General features: G+C 37.4%; 1 protein-coding gene across 1 annotated transcript; it reads right to left on the reverse strand.

The window, feature by feature from the left end:
• Positions 1–2235: 2235 nt before the first annotated feature.
• Positions 2236–27464, reverse strand: LOC144644008 (short transient receptor potential channel 5-like). The gene is made up of 20 exons (XM_078503410.1): positions 27353–27464; positions 24090–24178; positions 23798–23848; positions 23105–23146; positions 22822–22866; positions 18352–18408; positions 18029–18103; positions 17017–17061; positions 14777–14913; positions 8621–8839; positions 7750–7932; positions 7579–7663; positions 7053–7263; positions 6519–6890; positions 5942–5968; positions 4996–5185; positions 4060–4206; positions 3389–3497; positions 3071–3144; positions 2236–2422 (listed from the first exon to the last, which is right to left on the reverse strand). Exons 2-20 carry the CDS (start codon positions 24151–24153, stop codon positions 2273–2275), a joined length of 2283 nt encoding a protein of 760 aa, XP_078359536.1. The 5' UTR covers positions 24154–24178; positions 27353–27464; the 3' UTR covers positions 2236–2272.

Below are 27464 nucleotides of genomic sequence, written 5' to 3' on the forward strand. Positions count from 1 at the left end.
AAGCGAAGTCCATCAAAAACATCCACCTTTTCACCCAATAATAGGAGGTTTTGCTCCTTGAATATTAACGATTAATCTCCGGGCCCTTCCGTGTCGCTTGAATTAGCCAAACTTCATGTCTTTCCGTTCGAGTGCAAAGGTATAATTTTTATCCAGAACATGTCAACAACGCCGATCGCTGCTTCGCGATCTCATGTAGAATTCTTTTTCCAAATATTTTTATTCGCATTCATTGGCTTATTATAATGTTTTACTGTTGGTATCTGTGCAATTCTGTTGTATTTTGGGGCTTTCCTCGCCGTGACGACTCTTAAATTTCATTAATTGCATACCTCCTGAAAAAAAAATTACAAGAAAAGCTTACAACACGGGGTATTTCGAGTCGGGCACCCATCCGAGAGTTAACCCCGCCCGGCAAGCCTTAACTTTGGCCAGCTTGAATTGAGCAAGCACTTCCATTGTGGTTTGAACGAGGAAAAACGTGTTGTGCGAAATAGACATGAGTTGAAATTCGTTGCCGCAAGACAAGTAGTAAAAAATTACTGTTTAATAAAGACTTGAGTAAAGTTTTTCTGTGTTGTTTTTCTATAATACCCAATGAAAGCGCAGGCTCCATCCGACCTGGCTGAAGTTAAGTCCTGTCGGGCGAGGTTAATACATGGATGGGTGATCAACTGGAATTACCGTGTAGCGCCTTTTTCCTCTCGATTGCTCTGATTTTCACCTTTAAGGGGAAAGACATGAAGATCCACGAATGCTGAAAGTCTGATACTGCACGTACATCAAGAACCGTACATCCTGTGCCAAACCTCCTATTTCTGTTACAATAAAAATTAAATTCGCTGTGCAAGGACCCTCGAAAGCTCGACCTGTTTACAGATTTCATCGATCATTCTACACTTTGCGAAGGTGTTTCTGTTGATTTAAAAAAATGAATATAACGTCTTATCTACCAAAAATAGCAGAAGAGAGACGGTTGCATTCGCTAACATCTCTGGGTTATTGACTTGAGCAAATGAAGGAAGGTAGCGGAGTAAAATGCCACATTCTTGACTCGTTTCTCGATCGACGCTTGCCCGCCATCTTTAATATCACTCATGCGAAGCGTAACGTCATACTGGCAGTGATGATTAAAACAACATTTTCCTTAGAGACACCTCCCCCCCCCCCCTGATAAGAACAAACACGAGACAAAAATAACCTAGAAAAGTTTCTTGTTTGTACTTTAGGTGCTTGCTCATTAATTGCAATAAAGAATATTATCATTTGATGCATTTTCCTTCATTTCATTGGCCGAGAGCCCACCACGTGATCTGCAAAAAACTGCCTACAAATAATGGTCTGCTCATGTGCATTAGCGTCTGACAGTGATTTTGCTGCAAATAATATTCTGCTCATTCGTAGTTGTGTCCACTTCCGAGAAAAATGGCAGCTCGTTTTCCAGAGATGTAGAAGAGTGTTTGGATTTGCCTACTAGGCCTAAAAAAATGAAAATAGCCAAAATAGAAAGAAGGCAATGGGAATTCCCCTTACTGTATTTCGGCAATATCTGAAAGAAAGAGAATGGGATGAAGACCAGCTCGTTTTATTGAAGGCAAAGTTACGCTTTCGTCTACATTAAAATATTAGCGATCGAATGATAACACAATTTTTGAACTAATTTTCGCAAAATACCGTGATTTTGAGTTAGTGGAGGGCAGATCAATTATTTGCCTCAGCCGACAAATCACGATATTGACAACTGATTTATTGGAAGACGAAACAGTTAGAGCATTTACAGTCCAATAAGTCGCTGTCCAATATAATGCTGTTACAGAAAAATATTGGATCGGCACGTGATCACAATACAGACATATGATTGGTGGATTATCTCTGAGGTAAAATAAATATAACCATTAGATATTCCGATCTATCTTCTCCACTTCTAAGAAGTTGACCAAGCTCACTATAATATTGTATTGCAGCGACCAAACAACATGCAACAATCAATTAGCACCATAGTGCCAAAAGTAACTTTTCCTATGAACGAATGCTCTACACTAATGAAACATAAAGTGCGTCCACTCTGTGCATGATTGGTTTAAATTGGTGAAAATTATTGAGGTGATGTCAGTTGCAGTATAGTCTTCTGACATGGAAATATTTTTTTTTACAAAGAAACAGGAAACAACGACATACACTTGGGCACAAAATTGGATAAAACACTTGTTAATACACACATATGCCGCCAGTTTTAAAGTGGCATTTCTGAATATACCGCGGGGTCGTTGAACTAGACGTAAGTCGAAATCTGTTTCTGACTTCCAGTCAAGGAGGACCTCACATCCGCTATATTTGCATGATTGTTGTTCTCTTCTAAATGACAAACGTCGGAAGTACTATTATTTACCAGATCTTCAGAGTTACCCAGGTTATATTGATCCTGTAATAGACAAGAGAACATTCCTTAAGTTAACGATTTAATATTTAACAATTATTGGCGGAAGACGAAACAAACATTGGTGATATTCACCGAGAGGAATTCGCGGTAAATATTCACCAATGTTCACTGATCCTTCGGCGTATAATTAGATATAAGTATAATTTTCAGGCGTGAATATCAAGAACTACAAAATAAAGAACTGATGAAACATGAAAAGTAGCAAACACAATCGTAATCATATTTTTGAGCTCGAAAGCTACAGTAAGTGACAAAAGTGTTGACAAATTTTCATTCTAGGCCCTATTTTATTGTAATCGGTCTTATTTTCCCCTTTCGTCCCACTTTTCCAACCCCCTCCCCCTATCAGTGTTCTAGTTTGTTTTTGGTATCCCTTTGCTACAATCATACAACATTGGATGGGGGGAAGGGAGGTTTAAGTTTACGCATTTTGCTTTTACTGCAGAAAACGTTTCTCTGATTGGCAAAAGATTCTAATCAGAAAAAAAAATAAATGAATAAGGTAAAATTTGGCCGCCAAGCGGAGACGCAAAATACGAGAAAACCAGTAGTAAAATTGCAATTGCGTAGCAACCGCGTTACTTGGCAACGAGATACTGTAATGGGCCCTCAAGGTAGATCATTAATTACCTGTTTTCCTGAGGCACTTTCATGAAAGTTTGAGATTTGGAACTTGTCCATTATCAAGTCAATTTTTTCTTCAACTAGAAGATGATTTATAATTAATTTATGTCACCAATGAATACAGATAATAGGTTTTAATATGTTATGTTTATAAAGCTAAGCTTATGAACAGGTAATAGTCCTACTAACAATCGTCAAATCAGTAAACGTATTTTGAAAAAAGGCAGACTTTTATTCCTCTAAGACGTTTCCTTCCGTATCCAGCCTTGTTTTTTTTTACACATAAACACTATCCTTAACAATTTAAAAATCAAACTAGCTTACTTGACAATGGAAATGATCCACCATATTTCTTCTTGTAGCGATCAGCAATTTTCGGAAACAGACGTTCGCTGTAAAAGATCTTGTAACTCTTCTGGCGTTGTTGTGCGTGCTAAAATCGTGCAATTCAAAACATAGTAAGATATGGGAATCTATTTCTTGAAATTAATTACGCAAGCAAGCAGCAAGTAAGCAGTAAGCAAGTGAGTGAGTGAGTGAGTGAGTGAGTGAGTGAGTGAGTGAGTGGATGAGTTCTTAGATGGATAGATAGGTAGATAGGTAGGTAGGTAGGTTGGGAGGGCGGGGGGAGAGAGGGATGGAGAGAGGGAGGGAGGGAGGTAAAAAATTTCTTCGTGTTCCCGGCTTACTTTGAAAATATACACTGTAACGTAGTCTTTTTTTTCGGTTTAAAAAAACGGCTGTCACATCCTCGGAGACCCAAGGGCAGTTGGTCGGGGCAGCCCCCTGAAGAAGATTAGTTATGTCTAGCCGAAATATTGGTCAATATCTTTTTTTAGCGTTTTTAGCTGTCCGATCAGCCTTGTATTGGTTTAACGTTTTAATCTAAGAAAATTGCCGAAATGAAGTTGCCTTATAAAAAAAAAAAATATTAAAAAAAACTAAGCAAGTATTACAAAAAAGCTTTTCCTGTAAGAAACGTTTTAAATTATTACCTTTTCTCGAGAGTTACCCTTGACTTTAAAGTAACATAATTCCACTGCGACAGACAGCAGGTTGAACGGTACAACGGTGGAATGTAAATTCCTGTACTGATTTTCAGCAACAGCACGTGAAAACTTCCACTCAACTTCTGCATTAGTCTGGGGGAAAGGAAGGGAATAAAATTAAATGGCTTAAAAATTGCTTTTTCCAATTGGTGTTGCGCGTCCTACGGAATAATATTTGTTTGCTTATGGTGTTCACAATGCAATTAGCGCAGCAGGTCTAAATTTTGCCTCAGCATAACTCTGTTAACATGAAATGAATGTATTTCATGTTCCAGTGTACAAGCAATTTCAGCACTGCTTTTGTTTGCCTGAAACAATTTTCAGGGCTACAACGGGATTCGAACCCATGACCTCCGCGATACCGGTGCTTAAACATACCAACTGAGCTATGAAGACTTGGTATGTAATATCCCGCATATGGGGTAAATGACGTAATGAATATGTTAAGACATATACGAAAACGGCGTTGGAAACATGAAATGAATGAATATTATCTTCGCACTGTATAAGCAATATAACTAAATGCTTTTTTAGGGCGGAAGTGAAAGTACAAGGCTTACAACAGTATTCGACCCCGACAAATGATCTGCTGGCCAGACCTGGTAGCAACGAACCAGTATAGAGGAGGTCATGGGATCGAATTCCGCTCTCTGAGCCTTAAATTTTTTTCAGTTCACATATTTGTCTTTGATATGTTTACTTTTTCATTTGTTAACATTTTTCCTGGGTTTGTCAAAGGTTCATGCATCTCTCGCGTTCTGAATAATGATTTTACAATTTTCACAACAAGTAGAATGATTAGCCCGGTTTCACAGTTTTACCAAAGTCATTCGAGAAATATTCTATATAAAAAAGAAAAATATCGGTGTAAGTTTATCTCACCGTGACATTGTCATATGTGTTTGTCAGCAAAGCCACGAGCATGTTGACCAGCATAATAACAGATAAAACCAAGAATATCAAATATAGAACCGACACAATATCTGAGGTGAGACTGGTATGACTTTCCATTTGCTTTAAGTCCGTTAGACCAAACACAGACCACATGAGCTGTCTCGATGTCTTGAACAGGCTAGAGGTGACAAAAAGAAAAATATTGTCAGACTGGCTAATGTTTGGTTTCCACAAATGCAAACGTTCTTGTAAAAAAAATCCGCCGTCTTCCTCCACTTATATATTAACCACCCGGCACTGCAGTTTTGTGCTAACGATAAAATTTAAATTTTTCTACACTGTAGTATTTCCAGTACGAACTGTGAAATATCCACCGTTTGTTTCATCTTTTAATGACCAGTTTATTGTTTTTGTATGCCGGGTAGCGAAGCTTTTTGCAGGTTTTTGTTCCTTTTATCAGGATCTGAGTTTACCATTTGGGCGCTTTGTCTTGTACATAAGCGATACGGGTAATGTAAAAATAAAAAAACACATTTATCTTTGTTCACAGTGGAAACACCGCCAATGTGTTCGGACGTTATGTATAATTACAAAGCGCGCGTACGATGGATTTCCTTTTTCAAAATTTCTACAATTCTTTGTTGTCAAGCACTCTTCAAACTATATAAAGAACAGTCTTATTAAGATTGATGATATTTCGGGAGAAAATTTCAATTTGAAAAAAAGGCTTCTTAATTTCACAGGTCCCTGTTTCATCACCATGTAATTCTAGTTCAGTTGGTAAGTAGAGGTTTAATTGTACTTTATAGCAAGTTTTGTTTTCTATAAATGTTTCAACACCTTGCAAAACTAAAGCATCTATTTACGACGTTTTACTAACCTCTGTTTCTCTTAATAGTATCAAAGTTTTAAAATATAAGTTACATAAACTTACCAGTTGAATGCCCCTTGCTCACAATACCTTAAAATAAACAAAACAAAAGCAAAAGCATTATTAACATATAATAAACGATTAAAAAGTATCAAACAATCGTGCCGGTAGAGCTGGCCGCACGAGAATGGAACCGGCTTTAAAAAATTGTTTTTGATAAAAAAAAGAAATGATCATTCCTTTCAAAAAAACAAGCGTAGCAATGATGCGCTTATTCAAGAACGACGCGAAAGTCAATTTTTGACTCAAAACGAGGTGACTCAATAGACCAAAAATCTTCGTGAAAGAGATAATCATTTGACTCGAGCAAGGTAAATATTGCAGAAAATCTAGCTGTCCCGACAAAAAAACAGACAGAGTAGGAAGGAAGGAGTCGGAAAGGATGGTCCACCTTGAAATGACACTGAAGAATTCGGACGCAACCAAGAAATGGCTTAGGGAAGCCTTGGATAAACCCTGGGGACATTAAACATCATCATGCATCCTGGATAATGAATTATTAACTTTGTACAAAGTCATAAAAGTGATTTTTTCTAGTACTCAGTGAACTGTCTATAGAGAAAACAAAAAGAACACTCACACATTATATTTTGTTACGATGTCTTCCGTTTGGTTGTTAGTGGGAGTCAAGTATGACATTTCCGCTACATAGCTCTTTGTAATGGCCACCGAGAATGCCATGATAACAAAAGAAAACTGCACGAGAATAATCATCAAGTCAATAAGCATCCGAAACAATGCCAGTTGCAATGGACCGACAAGTGAACTGAGCATTAAGATGCTGGAGAAGCGCAAGACCAAAAGCATGGTGTTGACTCCGTACAGGTAGTTGACAATTTCCAGCAAACGATTGTGGTAAGGGTCACCACCACGGGCGATGGTCGCTATTCGCAGAATGACGATCAGGAGATAAATCAGAAGGGTAATAACATCCAGGTAGTTCCACATGTCCCTGTAAACGTGAGAAATTGTGTGAACCAAATATAAATGTAAAAAAAAAAAAAAAAAAAATGAGAGTGACCAGTAAGACCGAGGTTCAAGAAGACCTCGGGTACAGTTTTACCTAAACAGACCTCCCGGCCGGAAAATAACATATATGTACTGAATATCTTACTTGAAGTATTTTAACGGTGATGTTTTATACTGTTGGTACTCGCTAAGGACCAAGCCAGTGAAGAAAACAAATATCAAGTATTCCTCGAGCCTTGGATTAACAGTGGAAGCCAAGATGCAAACACGGACGTGAAGTGCAATGAATGCCAATTGACTAAGTTTGTCCTTTACAAATATGACCATAGGCGTGGTGTAGTAACTGAGGTATTTGTCTGTTGATTGAAAAAAGTGCTGATTTTAATCTTGTTTTTCTGGAGTGTAACGCACAATTAAGATATGCTGTTACTGTCCAGTCAGTCAGTCAGTCAGTCAGTCAGTCAGTCAGTCAGTCAGTCAGTCAGTCAGTCAGTCAGTCAGTCAGTCAGTCAGTCAGTCGGTCGGTCGGTCGGTCGGTCGGTCGGTCAGTCAGTCAGTCAGTCATAATAAGCAGTAAGTCAGTCAATCTGTTGGTAAAACCAACACAAACTTTTACGAAGAGCTTAACACCGACCAGGCGTTTCTAAGGTTTCTTTATTTTTTTGGTATACCTAAGTTATCCTGTGGTGATCTTTCATCACTTCCGTTCGTCTTTCTTTCATCACTTTCTTTTGTATTATCCATCGTCTTGCGTCTCTAAAAAAACGACAACATAAAGTATTTAAACCTATACCTAAAAAGTAAATTGACATTCCTGTCTATAGAAAATAAATAAAATGTACCTTTCTTTGGTCCCTGTAGAAAGCATATCCAATTAGTGGAAGTAGAATTGGAGTCAAGACTGTGTCTATCAGAATCAGCAAAAACAAAAGAGGTCGAAACTTTCCATGAGGTTTAAAAGCTTTAGGCAATCCAAGGTTCCATCTCATTTTAAGCCTCTTGAACAATAATGGGTGCGCAACAAACTGAGGAGAACATAACAAATAAAAAATACAAAAAGAAGGATGGATGGATTTCTTCTCTTAACGGATTTTAAATTTGGCGTTCTTGTTTAGCTGTTTACTTCACAATTTACTTAATATCGAGATTTAGCTTGCCCTCGGTGGTAAAACAATCGGCCAATAAGAAGGCAGCTGTAATGTAGTGTGTGTATGTTACAATGTGTGCTGTACAATTTTCGTTTTAGTGGCATAAAATGGTAAAATTGGAACTTTTTCGGCGTTACTAAGTTTTACTAAACACCGGAACGGAGAGAAATAGAGCAGAACGACCGAAATGACACAGGAATGCCCGCAGTGCACCGGAATGGACCGAAATGAGCCAGAATGGACCGGAATGAAAACAGAATTGAACAAAATGAACCAAAATGAGACCAGAATGACCTAAGATGAACTAGAATGAAGCAAATTGTCCAGGAATGAGCAATGAAAATGCACCATAATACAACATAATGACCTAGAATAATATTGGGTTGAATCAATCCGATAGCGGAGTCATTTATCAACTGTTACAAATGAAAAGGTACCTGTCAACTGCTTTTTATTACAATTTTTTTAAACCAACATGCCTCTAAGATAATCACAGTACCGTTTTTTCTAAAACGTTTTAGAAAAGTCAGGGGACAAAGCTCAGTAACTTGACGTCTGTACTTACTTTTTTTTGCGAGTGGATAATTGCCTCATCAGTTAAGTCGCTGAGCATTGAAGCATAGCGATCGACATGTTCAGGACGGTCGCGTATAACCAACTCCTCTTTGCCATTAACTTGATCAATGAGGTGCACAGCAAAGTCTTCAGTCTGGTCTGCAAGCTTGTTTAGGATCCCAGTGTTTTCTGTGTAAGTTTCAGCTAATGTCCCCAACGTCTGGTTAACCTTAGATCAATTGTTATAAAATCACCGTTAATTAAGTTCAACCAAAATGTCAACATTTCTTGTAGTGCAGAATACAATTTTGTGATGGTTTGTTAGTGGCTGTCGTCCGCTAAACCACTCAGCTGCTAACCCTGATATAGTGTAAACTTTAATTATAAATGAACTAACGAACAAACGAACGAACGAATGAATGAATGAATGACTTTATTTTAGTGTCTGTGGAAGTATTTAGCTTACAACAACTAATCTGCATTAAAATGAATTTAAATGTGGAATGAAAATTACAATAGGTTCATTATATTGAAACAAGAAGCTTGAGAAGCTTGAGAAGCTTAAAATCGGGCGCTTAATAATTAGCTATCTGTTTTGACTTGAAAGGCAGGGTACAGTACAGTAAAAATCACTGGAAAAACAGTCACTTAAACCTATTCAGGCCGGGGGGCGGGGCGCTTTTGAGGCCTGCGCTGACTTTGGACGCTTAAAACTTTTTTTAAGATTCAACCTAACGCTGCCAAACTTTGCGCGTTTATCTAAAATTTATCTCGCAATTATTTGGTAGGATTAGTTATTGTGCCAGTAACTTGAAATCACCATGGCAACGTCATTTTGACAGGCTTGTTTTCCCAAATTTGAATTTTTCGTGTTTCTATTTAATAATGAAAATCTGGAATGTTTTCAAGATTGCATTATTACTTAATGACATAATGGTCTCAATTTATAAAAATATATTTCGCACAATACAAATGAACGATTGAACTAGACGTCTAGAAAATATAAATTTGTAAGACTTAGCTAGCCTGTTCCAGGCGTTCGTTTAGTTGGGAAGCGGCGCGAGGAACGGCGAGCGAAAAAATGGGGAGGGGGCTAAGGCGAGGGGACAAGTGCAGCCTTTTCGCAATACTTAATAAAGGCGGGGTTTTTACCTGAAGACCAATTTTTCCAACGCTTTAGGTGGCTGACGCATTTCAGTATTTTCCAGCCCTTACACTTAAATGGAACAGTATACAACTCCTAATCAGGTAACTACTATTGTCAAGAAAATGATCACAACTTATTGACCAATGATTAGGTATTTGTTTCATACCATTACTGTAATAGCAACTGGTGAAGAATAGTAGTACTGACCCAAAGTATAAGGGCTGGAAAACACTGAAAACCATTTCAGCCGCGTTTCAAGGAATCCAAAAAAGCTTTACTTATCCCATATATATTTGTTTTGCAGTATTTTGTTAATTTTTGGACGATTTTGGGGGATATCTGGGAGGCGATAGTTTTTCTCAAAGGATTAGTAAAATTTAGACAAATAAGAAATATTGGAGATTTAATGTGATTTTAAAATTTGAATTTGAAGTTAAAAATTGGTGGACGGACACCAAACAGTCTCCTGACAACCCGGAGTGCTCTTGCGAGGGGGTCAACTGTTTGAAGGTGTTTCCATTCTTTTCTTCAATCCCTTCTTTAAATCTTTTAAAGTTCCATTCAAATTCAGGTAGAACCCCACCTTAAGTTTTGTTCTTGTGAGAAAAAAAACAGAAGTCAAAGGTTGCGTGATATAACCAAGCATGGATTTTAATTCTCCCTCCCTTTCCATCTCCTTAGCCTTTCACCCCCACCTGTCCCTCCCTTTCTACTCTTATTCAATTTAATGTTTGTTTACATTTCCTAACCAATTCAGTATCGTACTAATCTGTGCCAAGCAATCAGATAATAACAGAAATTTGCCTTAATTTTGATCTCCCATACCAAGACCTTAGAGTATAAGCCGCTAATAAAACAATACACACTTGATAATAATTCTCTGAGGTTATACACCTTGCAGTATTAACGTACTAACGAACTTGATAACAAACCCCATGTCGTACTAAGGATTTTTACTGATCAACATAGAAAATAAGTTCACAATGGTTTGTTCCCAAAACGTTTTTTACTGTACAGAGGGTCTGTATATTGACCTGTAACTTGTATACCGTATTGAAAAATTCAGAACGAACCGACTTCTGCCCGCTACCATGATATTATGTTGAAAAATTAGCTCGTTCGAAACCGTAGCAAAATCGTTAGAGACAGACAAGATACAGCCGTTTACTGGCAGTCTTTGAAAATCCTGAATTTCGTCAAAATGAGCCAAAATAAAGTTTTAAAATTTCCTTTATCAATATGGTTCTTATCTTTTTATTCAATTCTATGAACTGTTTTTATGCAGTACTGTCCACAAAGATTTCAATTTCCTCAAAGTTTCGGGACAAATGGATACAAAATATTTTGTGCAGAATGTAATTTGATTAAGCGAATGTTTTCACGTCTATAAATACTTCAAGCAGTGAATGAAAAACCGTTTTGTTTTCATCGATGAGAACCATGCACTTTCAAATAGTTAATGCATAAAAAATAACAATCAGATCAGAATACAATAATTATTAATGTAAGGTCTCGCTATTATGTCTCGGTAGAGATACTTCTTTTTTGCAAGTTCAAATGTATGCAAATTTCGTGTGAAATGTAATTCGATTCCATTGTCTTGTTTACAAACTCTTTCTTATTTTCGTGAATAAAACCCATTGCCCTGTTTTGTTTTCCTGATTTTTACAAAACATGTTGTCTTTTTTTTCGGAACTTTAAGTTGTACAAAAATTCCTATTTTGAACACAGATGTCACTTCTGGAATTTCTCATCTAAAATTCAATTGGTATTTAATTATAATTATTCGAAGTTTTCATTTTCAAGTCATCTTTTCATTCGATAGCTTTACTGATCTCGTAAAAAATTCCATTCAAGTTCACACCAATACTGTACATTGCCAATGTTTTGCTGACGTCTTGAGAAGTGTCTTACTAACGTCACTAGTCAAATCTAAAATATATCCAAACCATGCATGTTGGGCAAACATTCTACTCTTTGTGACAGGCGACTTTGACGCCCAACTCTGCGGAAATGAAAATCGACATACTTCTTGCTAAATATATAAAAATAGTTTTAAAGTGGAGTCCGCCTCAAAAAAATGTACCGCCAGATCACACTGCTATTTGTAGAAACAAGCAAAGCGTCTAGTTTCAAAGTTTCCCACAAAAACATTGCGTGACATGAATGACGTTACCCCTTTTATTTACAAAAATAGCTTCAACTTGTCAAAGCAACTACAGTTTCATAATGGTGATTATTAGTACTTTACCCCTTAAGCTTTTTCCTCTGTCCTCCCGCCGAAGCAAAGAAGAGAACCAGATTGCAGATTAGCCCAAAAGTCGACCCAGTGTTCCTACAACGATTTACTGTCAAAACTGAAATGAAACCGATTGGCCCAGGCTATCCCCGTCATTTTTAGCCGACAGGAGACTATCGTCTAGGACGACCAAAGGGTAAACTATAAATCGGCCACGCCCGATTAATTAGAAGAAATGACAACAAGAATAAATCGTAGAAAAACGATTTCTAAAATTACGAATACAATATAAGACAACATAGGGGTAGGGTAGGGGGCGCAGTAAAGGAGGTAGGGGGTGGGGAGCACCTGACTGTGCGGCTGTAAAGAAAAGCGTCAGTACCATGCTTGGTGTATCAACGTGTTAATGGAGCAAATAGTAATAAGCGCAGCACATAGTCATAAAACATAAACCGTCGTAGTGTCAACTGATTAGCGCCATTTCATTATGCACTATCCTTTGAGTCTCTGAGTTCAAGAACAATCTTATGATAAGACCTTACATCTTATAAATTCCATTTGCATAACTGGTAGACTGAAGTTATTACGCCTCAGGTCAGCGATAATGATTGCAAACGCTTTGATTTTATCAGGCTAGGGTATATGAGCAGCAAGCTCGAAACAAATCTACTTGACGCAAATCTACTTGACGAGAAACATACTAGTTATGCAACGCTTTCGAGTGGTATACTATGGAATATCCCACGAGTCACTTGTATTTACTCGGTATACATGCCAAGAAAATGCAAGTGAAAAATGGGACATTCCATAGCATACCACGAGAAAGTGTTGTTTAACTTTTTTTTGTATATGACATGAAAAATATTTTCTGCTTATTTGAAAGGCCTTTCGAAATACAGAAGAATGGCGCTTTTCTTTTCGCAATATCTTTTTTCGTTTCAGAGATATTGACGTTTTTGTATTATGCAAATTAGATCAGTGATGACGTCATAAGATTTGACTCTAAAAAATGGTAAAATACTGAATAAACAATATCTCTAAAACTATTGAAGCAGTGTTCTTGAAACTTGGCACCACAAATGTGCATCACAAAAGGAACAAAATGACACCCTTAGTATTGTTGCCATAGCAACTCTTTCAGCTCCAGTCTCTCTCTGTCAAAAAGACAAATATCCCCATATCTGACCTCTAAAGTGAGACAAAGGGTCCTGCTTAGAACAGACATAGTTCCCATATTGTCTTAATTCCCACCATCGGTTTGGCTGCGCTAGATGTTCTTGGTTTCAGACAAAAACTGGGAATTTCAGTTTTTATTGAGACAGCACCAGCGGCAAAACTGTTGTCATGGCAACAGCCCTAAGAGTAACATTTTGTTTCTTTTGTGATGCACATTTGTGGTGCCAAGTTCCAAGAACACTGCTTTAATAGTTTTAGAGATATTGTTTATTCAGTATTTTACCACTTTTTAGAGTCAAATCTTATGACGTCATCACTGATCTAATTTGCATAATACAAAAACGTCAATGGTTGAGGTCACACTTAGACTTTTCCTGTGGTTAAGGGCTTTTACTATAGTAAAAAAAAGTAAACAAAAGTTAACTGTGGTTTACATTTCCCAGATGGCTTCTTGTTTAAATGTTGTCAATCAAACTGCAATTTTATGACTAAAACAAATATGCTCAGACATTCCACTTTCACTCGCTTGCATGTCGCCTGCAGTGAGCCATGGATTCAGAACGCGTGGTCCTTACGATTATTGCTCTTCTTCTATTAATTGCTGCTATCCGGAAAGCTCAGAGATTCAGATTTATTGTCCTGAACATGTATTTTCTTCCGAACAGACGACGGCACGACTTACCCACTGCTCTCCTCGCAAGGCGAATGCTGAGAAGACAAGCTTCTGCGCGGCGAAGAAGAGCGGACATTTGTCAGACATATTTTCAGCGACTTTTCTAGGACAACTGAAATAAAAGTTCTAGCGTTGCTTCTGTGTTGATCCGAACACAAGAATAGAGCATGTGAATGAAAATGGCGCAACCATTTTATGGTTCCAGAGCTTTGAGACCTTTCATGTCAAAACGTAGACAATCCATTACTTAAATAAACAAAGTTTAGATAAACGCGCGATAAACCATGCCTTTTCAGGTCGTTTTACTATAGTAAACTTCGCTTTCATCCTGCCGCCGTTGCTATCGCGACAGACTACGATTACATTTACCATAGTTAACTAAAAAAAGCCGGTCACACTACAAATTGGCTTAACTATAGTAAACTTGACTTTACTATAGTAAAAAAAGCACTAGTGTGACCTCAACCAATATCTCTGAAACGAAAAAAGATATTTCGAAATGAAAAACGCCATTCTTCTGTATTTCGAATGGCCTTTCAAATAAGCAGAAAATATTTTTCATGTCATATACACTTTAAATATAATATCGTTTATTTTAGTTTGTTACAATGTAATATTTATTTCTCTTAGGTAGGTAGTTAGTCACACGTACACACGACCCCTCAAGCATGTATTTGCTTTAAAACAGATCGTGGTTAAATAAAGGTTTATTATTATTATTATTACATGCCATAGAAAATACGCTTACTACATGTCGTCGAAAATAAGATGCAGCACACGAGGGGAAGATTGAGTGAATTCAGTCGAATATACAACAGCTTTCCTGAATTCTGATTGGCTGTTTTTTTCTATAGCATGGTATAAATTATTGTATTACTTTTTGGATGAATGTTGCCAAAAACTTTAACACTTCGGTTAATTTTGTTGTTACCTTAAAAGCCATCGTTACAGGATCTTTGCAAGAGCACAAATTGTTGGCAGTGACAATGTTTTCGATGTCATAGACATTCCATTGTTCGCCTGTGGGCGCCTTATTGCTTTCTATTAATTTCTTTAGCGCCTCTTCCCCTGAGGATAAGAAACAACATTGAAGTTAAATTCGCGAGCATCAAACACGATCAAAAATAATTTTAAGGTGTAGAAACAGAATAGACGAGTTGTAATAATCCCAGAGTTTTTAATGTCATAACTCTTCGGAATATTGTCAGGTCTCTTGAACTCCACATATCGAGTTTAGTTTGTAGTTTTTGAATTTTTTGTATGAAGTTAAGCTCGTTGTTTCTTTTCTTCATCGTATGAGAAGTGGATTCCTAATATTTTCACAGGGCTATGAAGCCATTTTAAGTTTAGAGGTTTGTTTTTATTATTTGCCCATTTCCCCAACCACTGAATTGCCTTTGTTTTTTTCACGTTTAAGGATAGACCAGCTATTTTCCCAAAGTCATTGGTTATCTTTAGTGCCCTTTCTAGTGATGCTAAGTCGGCGTTAAAGAGAGTGGTATCATTAGCAAATTGTGATAGCTTGATTTCATTTTCGTAGATCTTGATACCTGTTATGTTGGGATCTTGCCGAATTTTATTTGAGAGTATCTCGGTCGAGAGAATGAACAGATAAGGAGAAAGAAAGCAGCCCTGGCGAACTCCTTTAGACAGTTTAAACCAGTTTGTTCTAAAGCCATTATTGATTACCGTGCTCTCTATGTTCGAGTAGAAAGTATTAACTCAACGTTTAATGCCGCATCCAAAATTGAAGTAGTCGAGCGTCTTCATAATAAACGGCCATTCCAAAGAGTCAAAGGCCTTTCGAAAGTCTAATGATGTTAGTATGCCGGTAAGGTTAAACGATTTCGTTGTTTCCATTACATCAGCTATGAGTCGAAGGTTCTCACCACAGGCTTACCATCTTATGTTTGTGAGGTCACAGCATGCCCATATGAATAATCAAATTTTTTCACTAATTGCTATTGTAAATATTGAAGCTTTCTAAAATCGGCTTTTACGACTTGTATTTGTAATAAAATGAAGTAGAAATATTTTCGCATTGTTTAAGTTTGTTTTTATACCGTTTTCTTGGCGTTTTGTAGCGCGCGAGAGCAGTTTTAGGTGTTTAAAATTTCGACCCGTGTATAGAATTCTTGGTTTGCAACCACGTGACAAAGCGGCCATGTTGGATGACAAAACAATAAAACATGTTTTTGCGGAATTTGCATAATAAAAAAGTTTAGTTCCAAACGGAGGAGAACGCTTTGTTCCTGTAATCCAACATGGCTGCTGTGACGTCCGGTACCGCCTCTGGAATGTAGCCGAAAAATCAAATTTCCTCGACTCGCTTTCATCGGTGATCCAGGTCCTCGAAAGAACAGTCTTCGAACTATAGTCTGGCCTAATTCGAGTGCGATCGGTTCGCCCCGTTGCTCTTTTAAACTAGCTGGAATATCAAATTTGGTCGTAAATTTGCCGATTTACGATGATCTGTACCACATACTTGGACAATTTATGCAATATTCGCTGAAATTGGTCAAAATTACTACCTATGCTCTCCCCAGAAAGCAAAAAAACGTGTTTCACTGCAAAAGTCCTCTGAGGTACCCGAAAGAAATACTGCTCGGAAATCACGACGGCGAAGCCGAAGACAACGTCAACTGGAAATTTAATTTGCCCTCGACTTCTTATTTTTTTAATTATATAAAAAAATTTTAACACTCAAATTCGATAGTTCAATTCACGTGATAGCGAGTACACATAAATTTCCCAGTTCACGTTGTCTTCGGCTTCGCCGTCGTGATTTCCGAGCAGACAAATTTTTGTTTCATATTCTTGTGGGAGAAGGTAACGACTTTATAATGATGTTATTGCCATCTTTTGATTTCATCCGCCAGCTGATAAAAGAAGTTAACAAAATGACCAATTTTTGGGTTGTCACTCGAACCTCTTAACGTAGGGGTAAATAGCATTATGAAACATCAATAAATTAACTTCAAATTGCTTGAAACTCTACAGCTCACAAAAAAGCCAAGTAGATATTGCTTGCTATGTAAAAATTACGGCAGTACACGCTGTCCTTGCTTTGCACCAATTGCTTAAAAAAGCTTAACAACCATGTCGGTCCACTATATGTATATTTTTGTTTCCCCGACAGATGCTAACAGTATCAGATAACATTCTTCAAACCTTCCTTGGTTGTTTGCTCATTCTCCCTTCCATCTGCATGATCACCTGTGACGAAAAGGCACATAGCGTAAACTTAAGCCTGGTTTTCACTAGGGACGCAAGCACGAGCACGAGCACGAGCCCAAGCACAAACGCATGCATAACAGCTCTTATTTCATCGCGAAAATGACTTCGACGCAAGCATAAGCACAAGCGCAAGTACAAGGATCAACATTTTTCGTTTTCTTGTGCTTGCGTTCGTGTTATGCCGTGTGAAAAAATAAAAACACCGCAGAAGCACATGGAAATTTACGACGTCTGGTCGTGTATGACCAATTGAAGCACTCGTTCCATATCCACCAGTGTCTAAGCATTTGAGCATTTGTAACCAGTAAGCATCGTGTTCTTATGCCAGGGGCACCCATCGAGAATATAGTTCAAAACCACTTAAAGATAGCACCGTTGAACGTATTTTAGTATTTAAACGGTAGATATAGGCATATTTTTATCCCCTAAAATTGTTTTACCTGTTCGGATTTCCTAGCTGAAAGTCTAGTGATCCGAAAGTTATAGGCATCAAAACTTACCTTTTCGAAAACATTCCAGCCAGAGAAGGGCTCCCTAAAATTCTAGGTGACCTTTTTAGAGAAAAAATCCGTTAAAAATGAACAATTATACCATTTTTTAGATATTCGAAAATCCTAGGAAAGGCAGGCAAGAAAAAAATTTACAATGAATGTTCCGAAAATTCTAAATCTCAAATCGTCTTCCGAACAGATATTTTAACGAAATATTCCGTTGGGTGCCCCTGTTATGCTTGTGCTTATGCTTATGTTTTCACATGGCACAAACTATTGTGCTTGCGCTTACGCTTACCCTTGTACTTTGCGTTTCAAAATTCGGGTTGGGTTATACGTGGAAACACAATGCTACATGTAATGCTGTTTGCAGACATAAAAGAACATGCATAACAGACATAAATGCCTGCTAAATCTCTCCAATCATAATGGTATGAAAAACAAAGCAAGCTTACGTTTGTCCTTTTGGAACTGCGAAAAATTTAAACGTTTTAACGTACAGTAGTGCTTGAGGTCTTCTTTACGAACATCTGAAACGTAAAGGCATATACCCTAAAAAACGATATTTTTTTATGTTCAAAGGGCATTGTGTCACGATAATATCGGGTTGGATTATTTTAAATAAGGATCAGGAGGAAAAAATGAAGTATTATTAGTAATTTTGTGTTAGAAATCGGGCTGGGGTGTACGTGGAAACAAATGCTGTTTGGAGACATACAGGAATACTTTCTGGCAATCGTCTCTAAACTTAATGATATGGAAAACAAAGAAAGCTTACGGTCGTCCTGGGGGTGCCGCTGATAATCCAAAATTTGAATCGTGGGAGTGCGCACTACTGCATGACAATAATAATAATATAATTAATAAGATAAGATATATAACATGTTAAGGAGATACTGAAAAACTGTTAAAAATGTTAGTTTTAAGGTCGCACAGGACTTTTGCTCATTAAAAAATAATAAATTCAGTCCTTGTTGAAATTACCAAATCTAAAAGCATTCGTTATAGAGCACTCTGCTTTTTTTTTGTTCTATCATGTTACGTGAAAGAAGTCAAAAAGTAAGAAAATCAGTGTGGACACTCGCGCACGCATGACAGCGTGACAGGTAATTTTTGTTTCCGTTTGAAGTCGGGGTGTTCGACAGAAGTTTCGCAAAAATGTCTCAATAGTCAGGTACCCAGGAGTCCAAAATGTGACACCCACGGGCATTTTTGTCTGATTTTTGGCAACATAGCTATTTTTACTAAATCGAGTACGCTGATTTCGAAAATCAATGTTGCCAAGCTTAATTCTTGCGTTAAGATGATGTTTTGATGCATTTAATTATGACGTCATGGTACAAATAAGGAATTTTCTTTCCTTTAGCTATTTTAAGCATAATTCATCCAGAAATTCGTTCAAAACATTATTAGTATACTGTTAAATGATTTTAAGAATTTTCTGATAGTTTTTATACCGTTTCTATGAATATCAAGCCGTCTTGTGAGAATTGACCACGCCCTCCCATAAAAATTCACTTTATCACGGGTATAGTGTTAACATTTTGTTTACAAATGAATGTGATTCTTGTATTAATAGAAAGTTGTAATTGAATTGCTCCACAAACATCAGCGATGTTTGACATACACCATAACGACTGCTTTTATCCACAAAGAGAGTGGCAAGGAGAGACAGAAGCAAGATAATGAAGCTGAGAATTCTGTACATTCCACACAACAAAATCCGGGTTGTTCTTGTCACGGACAAATGGGACATTGCAAAAAATTGCCGAGAAAGATCTCGTAACTCTAGAAATAAAACATGATCTTTCGATTGGACAGATTCAGCTTGAACGATTCGTGGAATGGAGGCTACTATCTTCAGACAGAGAGGAAGAACGGGAACGGGAAGAAGGGATGGAAGACAAACTTTCGTGACCCTGTTGGCAAGAATAATCCACCTCTATTTGCCAGCCTTTATGAAGTTAAAAGTGCTGCAACTAGCCGCAAAAAGAGAAAGACTTTAAATTTGCATGGAAACCAGAGTATTCTATGTTGTCTAGTGACGGTGTATGAAGGCAGGCGGCGAGATAAACATGCAAGCCATATTGTAGCATCTGAGGTATAATGCCGGTGCCACTGTTTCTCGCAGAAATGAACCCCACAAGTGTGAAACAAGTCAATTTTAGAAGACGTTCTCAGAAGAAAAGGTCAAGTGCCTAGAGTCAGTTTGTTCTTCGATAGCTTCGCCCTGGTGGAGCATACTAATTATGGTGGCAGCTATTGGCAAACCAAAAAATGCAAATGCTTTCGGTGGGTTTGCGGAATGTTACGTAAACACCGTTTTACGGAAAGGTCCTGGATACCAGAGGATTGATGTGTTACTCGATGGGAGGCACTCCATAAAAGCAACGACAAGAAGTCGACGCTCCGAGAACACGGCGCGGCCTGTGAGCAGAGTCATTGAAGTACGTAAGAAAGGTTCAGTTGCGGCTGATGAAGTGGCGAGCATTTTTGGCACTAGGAGACAACAAAGCGGACTTTGTACGGATTCTCTAAGATGAGCTTATCTCGCAGGCACTGACTCTGCAATCGTAGCATATCTGGTGGTTTTTCATACGAAGTGGATTCTGCTCAGATCCTGGCCTAGATGTAGCCTTTTTGAGATCCAACCAAGAGGAAGCCGATACGAAGTTTGTTCGTTATGCAGTCAGTCATAGCGGGCATGTCGACAACATGACAGTTCCCACTCGAGGCACAGACTTGCTGTTACTTCTCCTGGCACATCGATCGCGCTAAGCTCTCATCAACAGTGTGGATATGGGCAGGAACTTCAGGGAATCCAATGTAAATAACTTTAGAGGATGTCTCAGCAAATCTTCCTAATAACTCGTCAAGTTCATTGTTACCATCTCACACCATTACCGGCTGTAACAGCACCTCTTTCATCTGTGGAGAGTTTTCACAGAAAACTTTGTTCTTCTCTTCTCGGTTGGCGAAGATGTCCTCGAAGCGGACACCACTACCTCCGCAGAAAACGTTTTTTTGGTTGAATGTATGAAATCCGATCTGACCACTGGCTGTATATGTGCCTCTTCGCTATGAATTAAGAAAAACGCATGCCATGTGCACTGGGCTGTGTGGATGCACCAAGACCGACGCTAATTGCTATATCAACCTGCGCTAAAGCGCTTTAAAGAAACTTGTTTAAAAAGCAATATTAGTTCAGTGTTTCTAAAACAGTTCAGTTCTAAGATATATTAAAAATATTTACCGATATTGATTAAAAAATAATAGACAGATTTAAACCTGAAAGCAAGGAGCAATGCTATGATCATTTTGAATTCGTTAATTTTACATGCGTTCAACCAAAGTCTTTATCATGAGCCTATAACAGTCAAAGTGCATTGTGAAATAAGTTAGATTCAGCAATATACAAGACAATCAATAAAGTTTTACCTCCAACTATAACAACGATGATATATTATGACATTAACTATGATGTTATTTCCATTTATTTAACCACAAAACTTAAACGAAATGCTGAAACAAGGGAAACTCGATATATGAAAATTGTAATGGCGTCATTCTTGATGCTCGCTAGCTCTTAGCTTCAGCGTGGCACGACGACAATATTTTTCTTTCTTATTGCAACTATAGCGATTTGTTAATACAAAAATCGCATTTGTTCTTTGACAAAATAACAAAACTACACCCGTGATAAGGTTCCCGCGATAGGGTGAATTTTGTTTAAGAGGGCGTGGTCAATTGTCACTAAAGGGCTTGATTTTCACAGAAACAGCGTAAAAACTATCAGAAAAATTCTTGAAATCATTTTTACAGCACACTAGCAATGCTTTAAATGAATTTCTGGATGTATTATGCTTAAAATAGCTAAAGGAAAGAAAATCCCTTATTAGGACCATGACGTCATAATTAAATGCATCAAAACATCATCTTAACGCAAGAATTAAGCTTGGCAACATTGATTTTCGAAATCAGCGTACTCGATTTAGTAAAAATGGCTATGTTGCCAAAAATCAGGCAAAAATGCCCGTGGGTGTCACATTTTGGAGTCCTGGGTACCTGACTATCAACTCAATTTTCACAGGTTATGTCATTTCCGTAGTCTATATTCTCATCGACCATAGCTCTTGACCAATGAGCACGCGAGAATGTCAGCTGTCGTAAGAATTTGAATGTTTATCTGGTATTGTTTGAGGAGATTCAACTTAATGTCATAAAAAATGTTGTGGTTATTCATCGTGGTAGAGTACAATAATAAAGTATTATTTCGTTTGTCTCACGACGTAGTTACGTGTGATGGAGATCGCAACGTTTCGACTGCATACTGCTAGTCTTCATCAGGCGATAAGGTCGACTGGTTGTGCGTTAGCTTATAAAGCACACGGCTGCGCTGTGATTGGTTGGTTTTCAACATCTCTGATTGGTGCATTTTGGTCCTCAGTTTTCTGCATGCTGGTGTACTGTTGCTCCCTCGGCGGTCCGCAGTCGTACAGTTCTCCTGTTGTTGTGTTTTTTGATCGTGGGCATCCATGCTTCAGGAATTTCAATTCCACTGTCCCTGTTGATATTATTAGGGTGAAGTCTTATGTGAATCGCCTCTTTGACCCGGCGTGTGTACCAGTGCGAGTCACGATCAATAAACTTTACCTCATTCCAAAGCGGGTAGTGTACGTCCGGTGTTGTTGGTATGCTCTGCAACGGCGGAAGTCTGGGTGCGTGCGTGCGATTGGGTGGTACTTCACCCTAATAATATCAACAGGGACAGTGGAATTGAAATTCCTGAAGCATGGATACCCACGATCAAAAAACACAACAACAGGAGAACTGTACGACTGCGGACCGCCGAGGGAGCAACAGTACACCAGCATGCAGAACACTGAGGATCGAAATGCACCAATCAGAGCTGTTGAAAACCAACCAATCACAGCGCAGCCGTGTGCTTTATAAGCTAACGCACAACCAGTCGACCTTATCGCCTGATGAAGACTAGCAGTATGCAGTCGAAATGTTGCTATCTCCATCACACGTGACTACGTCGTAAGACAAACGAAATAATACTTTATTATTTAGATTCAACTTTTATATATATATCACACAATTTACTTCATTATTTGAAATTATATTAGATTTTCATTAATTTTCTGATTAATTTTCTGATGAACTCGAATACAGCGTCAAACGTTTCGATGTCTATTAACAACTCTTTATTTCTAACAAATTCAATATTAGATAATATACAAACCTTCCTCGATATATTGATCATTCTCCCTTCCATTTGAATGATCACCTGAATCGAAAAGGCACAAACCGTAAAATGCTATTTTCAAAATAAAGTCTAATTTGTTCAAAAGGCATTTTGTTAGGCTTATATCGGGGTTGGTCTATTTTAAATGAGAACAGGAAGAAAAAATGAAGTAAGTTTGTGTTTCAAAATCGCTTAGGGTTATATATGAAAACACAATGCTGTTTAGGGGCTTTTAGTAATACTTCCTAGTGAAACTAGTTACTCTGCATAACAAACTTACTGTGATCCGGCTGGGTCGGCGTGTAATTCAAACCTGAGAGACCTGAGACGAAAATGAACATATGGTACTTTAAACTTAACGTAAAATTATGTTTTGTTTTGTTCAAAAGGTATTTTGTTAGGCCTATATCCGGGTGGGCGTATTTTAAACGAAGATTGGAAGGGGAATGCATGAATGAAAGAAGTTTATTTGAAAAATCGGGTTTGGTTGTATGAATATGTAGAAATGCAATGCTGTTTAGGGGCATATAGGTATACTGCCTAGTGAAACTCTTTAAAACTTAATGATAAGAAAAACAAAGCAAGCTTGCGAAAGTCGTAGTAAAGCACCTGCTTTAACGGCTCTCTCTATTCATGTTGTACGAAAGGATTCCATTAGTATGAAAATTAGTATAAGTCTAAAAACGCGCGCAAAAGATCACTTTTTTCTTCTTGAAGTCGGGGTGTTCGTCAGAAGTTTCACTCAAAACAGCCCACCTGACTTCTCACAACTCTCCGGTTTCCGTTTATTGTAAAAGCAGGAGAGTTATTGAAGTCTAAGATAGGTTACGTTACAAGTTACGTCACTTTCACTTATCGACCATAGAACGACGTTTGTGGAAATCATGTTATAAGATTGATTGTATATTTCTGAGATATTCTAACAATATTAGAAATGAAATGATTATTATTATTATTAGATATGTTTGCTAACCTTCTTCGATATATTGATCATTGCCCCAACCCCAACCATCTCCTTGATCGCCTGAGACGAAAAGGCACATTAATAACCGTAAAATGCCAATTTTTTTTGTTAAAAAGGCATTTAGTTAGGACTATATCTGGGTGGGCGTTTTTCAAATGAGGATCGCAAGTAAGAAATTAAATAACTAATTATGTGTTTCAAAAATCGGGTTGGGTTATACGTGGCTCTTAAGTTATTATGTGGGAATACTATCTGGTAAAACTCTCTAAACATTATGATATGAAAAACAAAGCAAGCTTACAGTTGTCCCGCTGGAACCGCTGAAAATCTAAAACTTGAATCGTAGGTCTATTCCTCCAACTCATCTTAGATAGAAGGAATCTATAAGTTCTGAAAAAAAATAAATAAAAACAACTTGTATGAAAAAAGCTTATATGAAAAAAGTTTTTCATATAAGTTTATTAAATGAGCAGACCTTCATCTTGTACTGTGTATTAGAAGTTTTGATCAGTTTCATTTTCTGCAGTCGGAAGAACTGCTATACTGTTTCTTTCTTTTAATTAACTTACAGCGAATCACAAATCTGGCGACCTCTACTTGCCATCAACAAAAAGATTAACTGCGATTCCTTTTATTAATTATAATAAATTAGCACGCAATTAACATTCTAAGAGCCTACCATCCTGTCAGTCATTGATTTAGTTAATTTCTCTTTTCATGTCGACGCCAATAAAATCTTGAACAAATTTTTAAAATCTTTGCCAACTACAGAGAAAACAAAATTCACAATTTCGACATCTCCTATAATACACTTTGTTCATCCCCAAAATTTTGCATAGGTATTGTTTTACAGGGGCGTACCTGCCTTTACGCGAAGTACGCAATTGCGTACCAGAATTTCCCAGATATATTTTTACATTTAATAGACCTTAATATTAATTTCTCTACGCGTAGTGATGTTTTTCTCTGGACTTTTTTCTGCACCTTAAACGTGAAAGTTTGTCAAGACAGCAAAGTTTTGTTCGACTCAGGTGCCTATTATTGCCTTACGGAAAATATTTACCAAATGCGATGCCTATGAAAGTGAAGACTGAATAAACGGACATTTTCTGAAAACATGCTCCAATATAATAATACTATGAAATAATATATAGAGAATTTTGATTTTCTTAAGGTCAAGTCTAGAGTTTATATCTTGATTTGACAAACCCTTTTCAGTTCAGAATGCAAAAAAGGAACAAAAAACAAAACCACCCTAAAAGCTCGTGTATATAGCGCTCGTATTAGAGGTGAAACTTCATCTCTTACTGACTTTGTGCGTACCACTAAAAATTGCCTAGGAACGCCCCTGTTTTATATTTCTCTTAGAACTGTACGTCACAAGAGAAATTAAAAAAAAATATTATTAGTATTATTATTATTATTATTATTTTTTTGGGGGGGTGGGGGCAAAAAAATGTATTATGGGAAATGTGAAAGTGATAAAAGTCCTTGAATGCCAACTGGTCCAAATTCAAGTCATTCAACAACAAAAGGCACTAAAAAAAGAAAAGACAGTTTCCAACTGATACACCAGTAAGACCTCAGGGGTACTACAAAAAATGACAGAGACTTTAGAAGCGTAATGAACTGTTTGCTGCAGGTTGCTTGTGTTAAACAAGAAGTTTTCGGACGAATAAGTGAAAACATTGTGCAATTTACGATAATCGCATAAAACTTGGCATACTTATAGTATACATCATAGGGAACATTTCAAAGATTACAGGCAACCTGGATGTGACTTTTGTCTGGGGGAGGGGACATTTTTCTAAATGGCAGCCAGCCAGGTTCCACAACATGAAACAAAACGTTTAAGTGCATGTATAAATACGGTTTTTTAAGGTAATTATAATGTCTTGGAAGATTCACCTGCCTCGAGCTCTTACAAGGAGTAAGTGCATCTAAGACATCTTCTTTAAGACATCTTCTTATGTCTTAACCATGCTTTGCCCTCTTAAGTTTATCGTTACGTCTTTTGTGTTTTTTTTTTTCAAAGGAAACTATTATTTTGAGCTATCCTTCTGTTTAAAAGAATTTTCATACATCAGAAAAATGGCTTTATATATCGCTGTTTAAATCCTTTCAAAGGTACTGCATTGTTATTATGTTAAAATATTATTCTAGCAAGAAACATGTGTACCTTAATGGAAAGCCCGAAAGTCTGACCGAATAAGATGAATCCTTTCAGCGCAACGACGCTGTGCTTGCTACAGAAGAGTGCCGATAATAGTTTTTAATATCACATCAAGTTTGTTTTACACCTGAAGAAGACTATGTTTTCTCTGTGTATTACATGTATAAATGATGTCCTAACAGTCGTGCAGTGCATACAGTCTGTATTTTATTTATTTACCTCTCGGGACTTTCGAGATAATTACAATATAAGCAGCTACCGACTGCGGCCAAACAATTTATCCTCGCAGCAATTTACTCCCTATCGGACTTATAAGAACTTGAGCTATGGTACGTAATAGGACTAAGTGGAGTCCAATTCGGTGTGTAATTATACAAGTGATTAACAGAATCGTACCACCGTTTAGCAGGAGTCCAATTTTACATTTTTTCATTACAAGTATGATTGCACATCATAGATTTTGACAACACGAAGTTCTATTAATCATAGCTATAACAAAATTCGCCAGGCCTTATTACAAGGATCGATGATGACGATGATAACAAAATTCGTGGAAAATTTAGACAGAACGGAGCCTTTTGACGATTTATCACTTTATATATAAATATATTCGCAGGGAAAAACCGTTTCTATAAGGTTTTAGGAACATCAAGAAGGAGAATTTATTCACCGAGAATTACCCACTGTAGCTGCTCGCACCAAGTGAGAAAAAAGGGCGTGTTAAGAACCAATCAGATTTAAGAATTTTGTTATTACTATGATTATTAGGATACTATTGAGCACGGCAAGATCATTTTTTGAGAGGTTTTTTCCTAACTTATACACTGTGATTAAGGTAGACCGAAGCTGTTTATTTTACGTCATGGTTACATTTTTTAATCGCACATTTTGGCAGAAAACATTGACCCTATTTCTCTGAGTCTTGATGTCGCCAAGAATGTTTGGATTTAACCAAAATGTTTGTTATTTTTGGCGGGAATAAAAATGTTTGAGATAAAAGAACTCTCAGGAATAATTTTGGAATCCACAAAAAGATTTTTTTCTTCACTTCATCAAATATCACTCAAGGCTCTAAAGTGTTGTATCTGAAATTTTTCGCTGCATTCTGCTGGTTTTCTTTACTCTGAAAATGTTACGCTATCACACAAATAGGGGAATAATTCTGCCAGACCTTTTCCCATCTGAAAGGCTGATGTTACCCAAAGCTTGGTTAAAATTAAAGAGACAGAATATTCCGAAACCTACTGCAAACACATTACAAGGCGCAGAATTTTCTACTGCAGAGTGAAATACAATATCTCATAATAATTCGGCGTACGATTGCAAGAATAAAAAGTGATGTTTTCTCTGTGGTGTATTTTTTGTTTTGTTTTGTTTCAGTTTTTGTGTACCAGTTCTTGATGACAGAACCACACCAATGTTTCTTTTAAATACTTTAAAAAGTCCTTAACAAGTCAGACTGAGTCCCTCAACTTCTGAGGCGTTTGTTGACGAGCGAGGCAT

Source organism: Oculina patagonica, chromosome 2 (genome assembly GCF_052425735.1).
Source record: "Oculina patagonica isolate OP01 chromosome 2, crgOcupat, whole genome shotgun sequence".
NCBI classification, from domain to species: Eukaryota; Metazoa; Cnidaria; class Anthozoa; order Scleractinia; family Oculinidae; genus Oculina; species Oculina patagonica.

Bases quoted from the DNA above. Each gene is read 5' to 3' on its own strand.
- LOC144644008 (XM_078503410.1), bottom strand. From the start codon at position 24,153: ATGAGTTGGAGGAATAGACCTACGATTCAAGTTTTAGATTTTCAGCGG. The intron at 18,104-18,351 runs GTAAGCTTTCTT...TTTACGTTTCAG, and splicing joins GCGGCACCCCCAGGACGACC to ATGTTCGTAAAGAAGACCTC. The intron at 4,207-4,995 runs GTGAGATAAACT...CCTTTCCCCCAG, and splicing joins ACACATATGACAATGTCACG to ACTAATGCAGAAGTTGAGTG.